Source organism: Bombina bombina, unplaced genomic scaffold, assembly GCF_027579735.1.
Source record: "Bombina bombina isolate aBomBom1 unplaced genomic scaffold, aBomBom1.pri scaffold_679, whole genome shotgun sequence".
NCBI classification, from domain to species: domain Eukaryota; kingdom Metazoa; phylum Chordata; class Amphibia; order Anura; family Bombinatoridae; genus Bombina; species Bombina bombina.
In genome coordinates, this window is record NW_026511825.1 from 121,677 (window position 1) to 133,974 (window position 12,298).

Below are 12,298 nucleotides of genomic sequence, written 5' to 3' on the forward strand. Positions count from 1 at the left end.
CAGTGCTGACATAAGTAATATCACTGTTCAGTGCTGACATAAGTAATATCACCGTTCAGTGCTGACATAAGTAATATCACCGGTCAATGCTGACATAAGTAATATCACTGGTCAATGCTGACATAAGTAATATCACCGTTCAGTGCTTAATCACGTTCAGTGCTGACATAAGTAATATCACCGTTCAGTGCTTACATAAGTAATATCACCGTTCAGTGCTTACATAAGTAATATCACAGTTCAGTGCTGACATAAGTAATATCACCGTTCAGTGCTTAATCACGTTCAGTGCTGACATAAGTATTATCACCGTTCAGTGCTGACATAAGTAATATCACCGTTCAGTGCTGACATAAGTAATATCACCGTTCAGTGCTGACATAAGTAATATCACCGTTCAGTGCTTACATAAGTAATATCACAGTTCAGTGCTGACATAAGTAATATCACCGTTCAATGCTTAATCACGTTCAGTGCTTACATAAGTAATATCACCGTTCAGTGCTTACATAAGTAATATCACCGTTCAGTGCTGACATAAGTAATATCACCGTTCAGTGCTGACATAAGTAATATCACCGTTCAGTGCTTAATCACGTTCAGTGCTGACATAAGTAATATCACTGTTCAGTGCTGACATAAGTAATATCACTGGTCAGTGCTGACATAAGTAATATCACCGGTCAGTGCTGACATAAGTAATATCACCGTTCAGTGCTGACATAAGTAATATCACCGTTCAGTGCTTACATAAGTATTATCACCGTTCAGTGCTGACATAAGTAATATCACTGTTCAGTGCTGACATAAGTAATATCACCGTTCAGTGCTGACATAAGTAATATCACCGTTCAGTGCTGACATAAGTATTATCACCGGTCAGTGCTGACATAAGTAATATCACCGTTCAGTGCTGACATAAGTAATATCACCGTTCAGTGCTGACATAAGTAATATCACCGTTCAGTGCTGACATAAGTAATATCACCGTTCAGTGCTGACATAAGTAATATCACTGTTCAGTGCTGACATAAGTAATATCACCGTTCAGTGCTGACATAAGTATTATCACCGGTCAGTGCTGACATAAGTAATATCACCGTTCAGTGCTGACATAAGTAATATCACCGTTCAGTGCTGACAGTGCTGACATAAGTAATATCACCGTTCAGTGCTGACATAAGTAATATCACTGTTCAGTGCTGACATAAGTAATATCACCGTTCAGTGCTGACATAAGTAATATCACCGGTCAATGCTGACATAAGTAATATCACTGGTCAATGCTGACATAAGTAATATCACCGTTCAGTGCTGACATAAGTAATATCACCGGTCAATGCTGACATAAGTAATATCACTGGTCAATGCTGACATAAGTAATATCACCGTTCAGTGCTTAATCACGTTCAGTGCTGACATAAGTAATATCACCGTTCAGTGCTTACATAAGTAATATCACCGTTCAGTGCTTACATAAGTAATATCACAGTTCAGTGCTGACATAAGTAATATCACCGTTCAGTGCTTAATCACGTTCAGTGCTGACATAAGTATTATCACCGTTCAGTGCTGACATAAGTAATATCACCGTTCAGTGCTTACATAAGTAATATCACCGTTCAGTGCTTACATAAGTAATATCACAGTTCAGTGCTGACATAAGTAATATCACCGTTCAGTGCTTAATCACGTTCAGTGCTGACATAAGTATTATCACCGTTCAGTGCTGACATAAGTAATATCACTGTTCAGTGCTGACATAAGTAATATCACTGGATAATGCTGACATAAGTAATATCACCGTTCAGTGCTGACATAAGTAATATCACCGTTCAGTGCTGACATAAGTAATATCACCGGTCAATGCTGACATAAGTAATATCACTGGTCAATGCTGACATAAGTAATATCACCGTTCAGTGCTTAATCACGTTCAGTGCTGACATAAGTATTATCACCGTTCAGTGCTGACATAAGTAATATCACCGTTCAGTGCTGACATAAGTAATATCACCGTTCAGTGCTGACATAAGTAATATCACCGTTCAGTGCTGACATAAGTAATATCACTGTTCAGTGCTGACATAAGTAATATCACTGTTCAGTGCTGACATAAGTAATATCACCGGTCAGTGCTGACATAAGTAATATCACCGTTCAGTGCTGACATAAATAATATCACCGTTCAGTGCTGACATAAGTAATATCACCGTTCAGTGCTGACATAAGTATTATCACCGGTCAATGCTGACATAAGTAACATCACCGGTCAATGCTGACATAAGTAATATCACAGTTCAGTGCTGACATAAGTAATATCACCGGTCAATGCTGACATAAGTAACATCACCGGTCAATGCTGACATAAGTAATATCACCGTTCAGTGCTGACATAAGTAATATCACTGGATAATGCTGACATAAGTAATATCACCGTTCAGTGCTGACATAAGTAATATCACCGTTCAGTGCTGACATAAGTAATATCACCGGTCAATGCTGACATAAGTAATATCACTGGTCAATGCTGACATAAGTAATATCACCGTTCAGTGCTGACATAAGTAATATCACCGTTCAGTGCTTACATAAGTATTATCACCGTTCAGTGCTGACATAAGTAATATCACCGTTCAGTGCTGACATAAGTAATATCACTGTTCAGTGCTGACATAAGTAATATCACCGGTCAGTGCTGACATAAGTAATATCACAGTTCAGTGCTGACATAAGTAATATCACAGTTCAGTGCTGACATAAGTAATATCACCGGTCAGTGCTGACATAAGTAATATCACAGTTCAGTGCTGACATAAGTAATATCACCGTTCAATGCTGACATAAGTAATATCACCGGTCAGTGCTGACATAAGTAATATCACCGGTCAGTGCTGACATAAGTAATATCACTGTTCAGTGCTGACATAAGTAATATCACTGTTCAGTGCTGACATAAGTAATATCACCGGTCAGTGCTGACATAAGTAATATCACCGTTCAGTGCTTACATAAGTAATATCACAGTTCAGTGCTGACATAAGTAATATCACCGTTCAGTGCTTAATCACGTTCAGTGCTGACATAAGTAATATCACCGTTCAGTGCTGACATAAGTAATATCACCGTTCAGTGCTGACATAAGTAATATCACCGTTCAGTGCTGACATAAGTAATATCACCGTTCAGTGCTTACATAAGTATTATCACCGTTCAGTGCTGACATAAGTAATATCACTGTTCAGTGCTGACATAAGTAATATCACTGTTCAGTGCTGACATAAGTAATATCACCGGTCAGTGCTGACATAAGTAATATCACCGTTCAGTGCTGACATAAGTAATATCACCGTTCAGTGCTGACATAAATAATATCACCGTTCAGTGCTGACATAAGTAATATCACCGTTCAGTGCTGACATAAGTAATATCACCGTTCAGTGCTGACATAAGTATTATCACCGGTCAATGCTGACATAAGTAACATCACCGGTCAATGCTGACATAAGTAATATCACCGTTCAGTGCTGACATAAGTAATATCACTGTTCAGTGCTGACATAAGTAATATCACTGGATAATGCTGACATAAGTAATATCACCGGTCAGTGCTGACATAAGTAATATCACCGTTCAGTGCTGACATAAGTAATATCACAGTTCAGTGCTGACATGAGTAATATCACCGTTCAGTGCTGACATAAGTAATATCACCGTTCAGTGCTTACATAAGTAATATCACTGTTCAGTGCTGACATAAGTAATATCACCGTTCAGTGCTGACATAAGTAATATTACCGGTCAGTGCTGACATAAGTAATATCACCGTTCAGTGCTGACATAAGTAATATCACCGTTCAGTGCTGACATAAGTAATATCACCGGTCAGTGCTGACATAAGTAATATCACTGTTCAGTGCTGACATAAGTAATATCACCGTTCAGTGCTGACATAAGTAATATCACCGTTCAGTGCTGACATAAGTAATATCACCGTTCAGTGCTGACATAAGTAATATCACCGTTCAGTGCTGACATAAGTAATATCACCGTTCAGTGCTGACATAAGTAATATCACCGTTCAGTGCTGACATAAGTAATATCACCGTTCAGTGCTGACATAAGTAATATCACCGGTCAGTGCTGACATAAGTAATATCACTGTTCAGTGCTGACATAAGTAATATCACCGTTCAGTGCTGACATAAGTAATATCACCGGTCAGTGCTGACATAAGTAATATCACTGTTCAGTGCTGACATAAGTAATATCACTGTTCAGTGCTGACATAAGTAATATCACCGTTCAGTGCTGACATAAGTAATATCACCGGTCAGTGCTGACATAAGTAATATCACCGGTCAGTGCTGACATAAGTAATATCACCGGTCAGTGCTGACATAAGTAATATCACCGTTCAGTGCTGACATAAGTATTATCACCGTTCAGTGCTGACATAAGTAATATCACCGTTCAGTGCTGACATAAGTAATATCACCGTTCAGTGCTGACATAAGTAATATCACCGGTCAGTGCTGACATAAGTAATATCACTGTTCAGTGCTGACATAAGTAATATCACCGTTCAGTGCTGACATAAGTATTATCACCGTTCAGTGCTGACATAAGTAATATCACAGTTCAGTGCTGACATAAGTAATATCACCGGTCAGTGCTTACATAAGTAATATCACCGTTCAGTGCTTACATAAGTAATATCACAGTTCAGTGCTGACATAAGTAATATCACCGGTCAGTGCTTACATAAGTAATATCACCGGTCAGTGCTGACATAAGTAATATCACCGGTCAGTGCTTACATAAGTAATATCACCGTTCATTGCTGACATAAGTAATATCACCGTTCAGTGCTGACATAAGTAATATCACAGTTCAGTGCTGACATAAGTAATATCACCGGTCAGTGCTGACATAAGTAATATCACCGGTCAGTGCTTACATAAGTAATATCACCGTTCAGTGCTTACATAAGTAATATCACCGTTCAGTGCTGACATAAGTAATATCACAGTTCAGTGCTGACATAAGTAATATCACAGTTCAGTGCTGACATAAGTAATATCACCGGTCAGTGCTTACATAAGTAATATCACCGTTCAGTGCTTACATAAGTAATATCACCGGTCAGTGCTGACATAAGTATTATCACCGTTCAGTGCTGACATAAGTAATATCACCGGTCAGTGCTGACATATGTATTATCACCGTTCAGTGCTGACATAAGTAATATCACCATTTCCAAAAAATATATGAAATGGAATACCACCTATATTAAAAAATAGGGCCTAGAAAAAATAATTAAAATAAGCTCAATCAATAACCAGTTGCTAAAAAATAGTGCTAGACATATTGCTTTACACTTTTAAAATACACTTGAACAAATGGTTACACACAGGGACTCCGTTACTATTTTGTATTTATCCAGATACAGGTGATATTAGTCATTGTATCCCTGCTTGCCATAAATTACGTTACAGTGGTAACTGGAGAAAAAAGATCTTGGTTTCTTTAAAACCGTTATAGTAGCGACACAGAAATCACAGGGATGGTGATTACGACATCTCTTTTGATCCGGTTAAGTTCCATAGTCCACCTCTGTATCAGAGGATCTTGTCAAGCGGGTCGCTCCTCCAAATGCTTCTACTCTGTGTATCCTCAGAGTGTAAGATCGTTAACGAAAGCCCGCAATCACATGGGTTAGGCGTCCTTACGGAACAGTTCAGACTGGTTTAGGCAGCCTGCACTTCAGTACAAACAGTATGCTGTGTGCCTAATAAAGATGTATAGCGACTCCAAGTTCAGAATAACTGCAGTTATAATCCTCTAATGCCAGGTACTGTATTTTCTCCACTTCTATGCGTTTCACCCTTTCACTGACTTTATCAAGATATTGGGTGTTAGTAAAGACAGCTGTTTTTAAACCCATTCCATTTTTCTCATTGGTTCAAAATCTCCTTTGTATTTTAAAGAGGTATAGCCTATTCACGGTGTGGTTTTTTTTGCTTTAGTTACTCTTTTTATTCCTTATTCACAACCAATAAAACATTTTGCACCAGATACACTAGTTTAGTTTAAAGCAAACATGCAGCAGACTAAGTTTTATTGTGTTGCCGTTAGGTAAAGCTGACTCTCAATATTTTCATTCTCTTCTAAGTTCTGACGTAATTTTGTCTACAAAAAATGTTTTTTTCTGACAAAGTCCCCTTATTTTCATCTCTAGCTGCCGATGGTCCAGAGTCCCACAGCTGGTCCTCATGTATGACCACCAGTATGCAGCTAGCCCAGGAGTGCCTGAAGGAGCAGGCAGAAGAACCTACAGAACCTCCTCAACCCATCGAAGGCTTGGAGATGTTTGCTCAAACCATTGAGACAGGTGAGACCTTAATCCATAATCTCTTCTCTATCTATCTTTGGTCTCCATCTTATCTAATGAGCAAATTAACTGAGACCAGTGGTGTATTTAGGTTTTGTGCTGCCCTAGGCACTCAAAATTCAAGGTTTTATGCCTTTTTTGACCATTTTGTTTGGCAAGGAATGTGATTTTTTTTTTTCCATGGGATTTTCAAAGTAAATGTTCACAAGGACCTGCAAAACACTTGCATACACAACGTTTTAAACATACACATGCTCATCTATCTATTGCTGCAAAATATATAAACCCGAAAACACAGATTTCTTGATACATTGGTTCCCCAAACAGAATACTAAGTGCTGAACAGAACCAGAGCCAACAGAACTAAAGGCAATAGCTAGCAAAATAAATGAAAGTAAGCTCCGTGGGCAGTCTCTTATTATACCCCTATAGAATGTAGAAAATTTCTAATTATATATCTGTATAATACTTCTAAAATAACTTTAAGCTTTTTACAACTATAGCTACAAAAAAGTGCTGCTCCCTCTCCAATCAGCTGCCCTAGGCAAGTGCCTTTTTTTCCTAGGTCAAAATTTTCCCCTGCATTAACCCTTTGATGACGGTGTTAATTTGTCTACATCGGAAACATAAACAAATTGAAATCCCATGATCGTGCACGCGATCGCAAGATTTCAATGATGGGTTTGGGTCAGGGGGGCGTCCCTATGACTGTAGGCACGCCCTCCAGACCGTGATCGCATCCTGGAAGCGCCGTTGGCTTCATCAGCCAAACGGTTAGGACATTCTATTCGGTACTAACAACGCTAAAGCCTGGCGTGGTTAGGACGGAATAGAACGTCACTATGGCGTTTAAAGGTTAAACGGTATAGTAAAACATAATTACCAAGTGTTATTCTTACCTTCTGCAAATACTTATCTGCAGGTCTTCAGCTGTAATGTATTAGTTATCCACTGCTGATGAATCTCAGTCATACCTACTTCTATATCCTTATACGCTGCTGAAGAATGTCTTTTCATCTCCAAGGCTAAAATATTTTCTGATTATTGGCGCTCTCCTTGATAATATGTCAATATGCTTTAGGATGCCTGCTCAGTTATATCATGCTTTTAAAGGGACAGTTTAGTAAAAAAAAATTCTCCCCTTTAATTTGTTTCCAATGATCCACTTTACCTGCTGGAGTGTATTATATTGTTTGCAAGCATTTCCATTACTCTTATATTGGTATTTGAAATAGATGATTTAGCCTGTGGTATCCCCACCCATTCTGAAAGTTTTTGGCCTTAAGGCCAAGCAGTGTAAACACAGCCAAAATAATAAATTACACTCCCAGTGTGGTATAGAAGAGATAAGGTAATAAAATGTTAATTTTCCATTGTTTTCGCCAAGTTTTTGTTTACAGTATTAGAGCTGCGGAATCTCACATGACCGGCTGATAGCCAATGAGGGTGCACGGAAAGGACACGTCCCTGTTCAGACGTGATCAAACATCATAAGAACACAGAGATATTCCGGCACTCCAATAGGTAAAACACCTACCTATTGGAGTTCCGGAATATCTCTGTGTTCTTATGTATATGTACACAGTCTGATAATGTAATGATATCTGATTATACCTACAGATATTAGATAAAGACGCATGTGTATGTGCACAGTGTGATAATGTAATGAGATCTGATAATACCTACAAGCTCAACCTATTTTATTAGGTTGTGGCTTCAAAACACAAAATCGGCTAATTCATATACACAAATAAACCTTAAAGGGATACTAAACCCAAATGTCCTTCTTAATACAGGGAGAGTCCACAGCTGCATTCACTATTTTTGGGAAATACAGAACCTAGCCACCAGGAAGAGGCAAAGACACCCCAGCCAAAGGCTTAAATACCTCCCCCACTTCCTTCATCCCCCAGTCATTCTTTGCCTTTCGTCACAGGAGGTTGGCAGAGAAGTGTCAGAAGATTTCAGAGTAGTTCCTTAGGAAGGGTATCTGCTCTTCGAGATGGGACTGGAGTTTTAAGTAGTCTTGTCAGCCTCTCAGTGAGAACATTGATGAAAGTTACAGTCTGGAGATGCAGGGAGAGTCTTTCTGCGAATCCATCCAGACTCATATTAACAGCTCCTTAAGCAATCAGCGTTGAAGAGTTTCACTGCCTGCTTTCTTCACTCAAGTCCATGTCAGAAGCGCTGCTACAATCTGTCAAACTTGAAGGACCGTGTTACTGTTCCATGGGAAATAGATTCCGGTAAGATTGTTTCATTTTTTACACACATGTTAACGATAGAAGACAGGGTCACAGTGGGTTTCCTTTATCTTTATGGAATTAAGGATTAATATCTCCTGAGGGGTATTAATGAACAGTGGTTTTTTTAAAATCATATTTGTTATGTGATTTTGACTGCTTATGTGTAAGAGACGTTGGGGTTCATAGGCTGATATGGAACATACAGGTTATTTTTCACTTTGAGAGCTGCGCAGTTTTATTAAGCTGGAGCGCTTTTCCTTAGCAGGGGCGGTCCTGCACCATGTGACCGGGAGTGGTCTCGCTTTTTTCCATTTCCGATTCCTGACCAAGTTTTCTGCGGAGAGGAGCCAGCTTTTCTACCTGTCTGGGTCATAGGAGGTGGTGAGTGCCCCAGCCATTGGGGGTATAAGGTGCCAGTTGTTCCTTCTATACTTTAATTTAAACGAGTTATAGCGGATTCAGATTTTGAAACCTGTGTCTATTGTGAGGAGGCCCAGGTAGCCCAGCCCTCTCAATTATGTTCCGTATGCCGCTATAGGATGTTCTCATCAACCAATGTTGAGATGTTAGAGACCACTCAGCCGTCGGCCTCTGAGGATTCCTCGTCCCATGAGGTGTGTTCCGTAGAATCTGTTCCTACACATGCAGTTTCCCCAAGTAACGCTGCTCCTTCGCCTGAAGGGTGCTTTTTTCCACCAGAGGTTACTCCGCATGGCCATCTCTACGGCTTTAGCGATTTTGCCTCTTCCTGCTACGTGCAAGCAAAGGGTTAATCCATGCACTCCTGCCCAGCGACCGCTGTGTAAAATGATGGTTGTATCCGATCAGTCATCTGGAGTTGCGGTTCCCTCTGAGGCTTCAGAGGTAGACCCTCCAGGGTCGGAGTCTGCTGACTTTATTCCCCCGACTGAGGAGGATTTAGCATTTAGATTTAGAATGGCACGCCTGCGTTTACTTCTGAGAGAGGTTTTAGCGATGTTAGAGGTTCCCAGTACTGATCCGTCAGTTGAATCTCAGTCCTCTAAATCAGATAGCGATCTTGACTAGACGAATGGAGAGGGATGGAGATCTTATTCCATATATATATATATATATATATATATATATATATATATATATATATATATATATATATATATATATATATATTTTATTATTTAGAATCCCAGTTCCGAGCGCTATGGGGGGTTTGTGTCGTATGACAGACTGTACCTGTTTTTGTTTGCACACTCCTTTGGCCGCTTGCCTATTTTTTTTTTTTTTTTTTTTAAATATTTTTTTTATTGAGGCATGAAGAAAATACAATTAAAAGCATCATTTGCATCAGGAACAGAATAAAAACCATAGTCAAGATAAATAAAGAATACACAATACCACGACCGCCATGTACTGTATACATATGTGAGTACATCATAATCTTAACAGTCAAGCGGCAAGTCGTAAAGATTAGACTATAAACAAATATAACAAATGCTAGATAACTGAGCCCCATTTTTTTTATAAATTGTATAGAGAAGTTCCCCTCATAACTGCATAAAGTGTATCACATATTACCCCAGTTGAACTCTAACAGCCTCTCTTGGACTGCTGAAACTATAGAGAGGAAGATATCCGGGGGCATGTAGGGGAAAAAGATAAAAGGGACACTTTTGGACCCACAGGACAGTATTTGAACAAGTTAGTTAAAATCTGTAGTATCCTCTTTTTTTAATTATATTCAGGGAGGGTATAATAAATAGAGGTAACCCCTACTTGTGATTGTAAATGCTCAGGAACATAAAATCCCTCTAAAATAACTAATGGCCTCTCTTGGACCTGGAACAATAGTGTGAATCAATAGGGGCATAGTAGAGGTCACTTAGAAACATTGAGTATATAGGGTCGCTCTTGGACCCTTGATATATATATAGTGCAAATATTATATGGAACTATAAATAGCTAGGAACTATATAGAGCTACTTATGACAGCATGTGAGTCAAACTAAGGGAGTCCATAAACCACATCTTATCATATAATTTACCTAAAGGTATCCAATGGCCAAGGGGTAATATTTTAAACTGGGACTAATTAAACCAAGGCTGAGTCCAATTCTTCATATCATGTGGAGTGAGCTAAATCAACAGTTGTTTTACCATACTGAGAGTACACCATTGGCTTTGTGTGTGACCTAATGATGTCTTGTGTAATAGGATGTTGCAAAACAACAGAGGTGGATAATCAGCTTTATCAATATGCAGCTCACATGTCTCAGACAGGGAAAGAAGCAAACTATATAAACATATTACTTGACAATGAAAGATCTAGGTATCCTAAGTGGGCTTTCCTAGGGGTACGCTGTAGGGTTGAAGTTAAACCGTGCTAGTGTGAACCATAACCTAACTATGTGGTATGTCTGGTATGCCTGAGACTTATAGTGTTGCTAAGGGGTTCACAGAATAGAAATTACATAATGCTGGGCATTAGCATGTTTATAAAAACTATAGCTTTCATACTATGTCCGTGTTAGGTAGTCAACACTGTTCCCAAAGCTGCCTCGGCCGCTGACAGCATATTACTATATATGTCTAAATGGTCAGGGAAAGCAAGACACCCACAATACAGGTTACATACCTCACCTTCTCCCATATCCCAGCATTACAAAGCATTCCCATCAAGATCTCCAAGCAAGCCTTATTTAAGTGTTACCTCTAAGCCACATAGAACATAGTACATACAATTATAAAGAATGTCCACATATAAACGTCCTTGCAGAGGCAGGAAATGCCTAAGTAGATTGAAGTTAGGGAGTAAAAAACATACACAACTTCTATCTCTCCCCTCCTAGCAAATAACTAAAACATTGCTGATCTATATAAGCCCCTATAGAGACCATATAATAGGATGATGTGGATGTTAAATGAATAAAATTAAGTCCCATGGCCTAACTCTTGATTTTTTCGAGTCATAGCAATCAGACTGTCATTTCCAATCAGAGCATTGAGGCTAAAGGTAGAGAACGGGACTGTTTAAATGAGACATAAAGCCGATTGCATACATGTCTTCCAGGGGGAGTTAATAGGTAGATCAAGGGGCAAAGTCCACCTGGGGCTACATGGGAGCAGTTCAGTAACGTCCTTTAAATAAAAGGTAAACAAGTTCAGGGAAAAAATTACTAGCTACCAGGCAGAGGCTTAATGACCTGAGTACCCCATGAGCTGTCTTCTGCTAGCCTATGCCAGAGCGAGTGGGGAGTGCGACATCTCGGATGACCTGGGAACCCAAAGCATACCTTGGAGCCATCGCCAAGCCCCCATGTAATATGTGACTTACGAATCTCCAGGGAGGACCAGTCCAGATTCTATGTTGAGCCCTCCGGAACAATGAGTGCACGCTGGACACTGTCAGCTTATCTCCGGGTCTGCTCATAGCTTTCACTGTGGAAGGTTTCCTCCTGGGAGGTCTCGCCATGCGGATTACTTTAGTGATTCTCCCATGCCGCCGATTGCTTCGTGTGAGCGGGTAAGACACTTGCTTACTGGTAGGCCGGGGAAAATGCGTCTGTGGTGGTGGTGCGATGCCCTTTTGTGCGGACATGGATTCCCCTTGTGGAGTCTTGCTCTCTATGTGTGCCCGGCTGTAGGGTCTAGGGTTGCCTTTATTCGTGGACTGTGACTGGTG

The 12,298-nt window shown here is 39.7% G+C and overlaps 1 protein-coding gene across 1 annotated transcript in view; it reads left to right on the plus strand.

Moving 5' to 3' along the window:
• The window catches only part of LOC128643966 (autophagy-related protein 2 homolog A-like), a gene marked incomplete at its 3' end in the record, with an annotated part of 148,128 nt that overhangs the window by 38,831 nt on the left and 96,999 nt on the right, over positions 1-12,298 (plus strand). Inside the window, exon 3 of the mRNA XM_053696731.1 lies at positions 6,242-6,394. Within this exon, the coding sequence (XP_053552706.1) occupies positions 6,242-6,394 (153 nt within the window). The remainder of the gene's footprint in view (positions 1-6,241; positions 6,395-12,298) is intronic.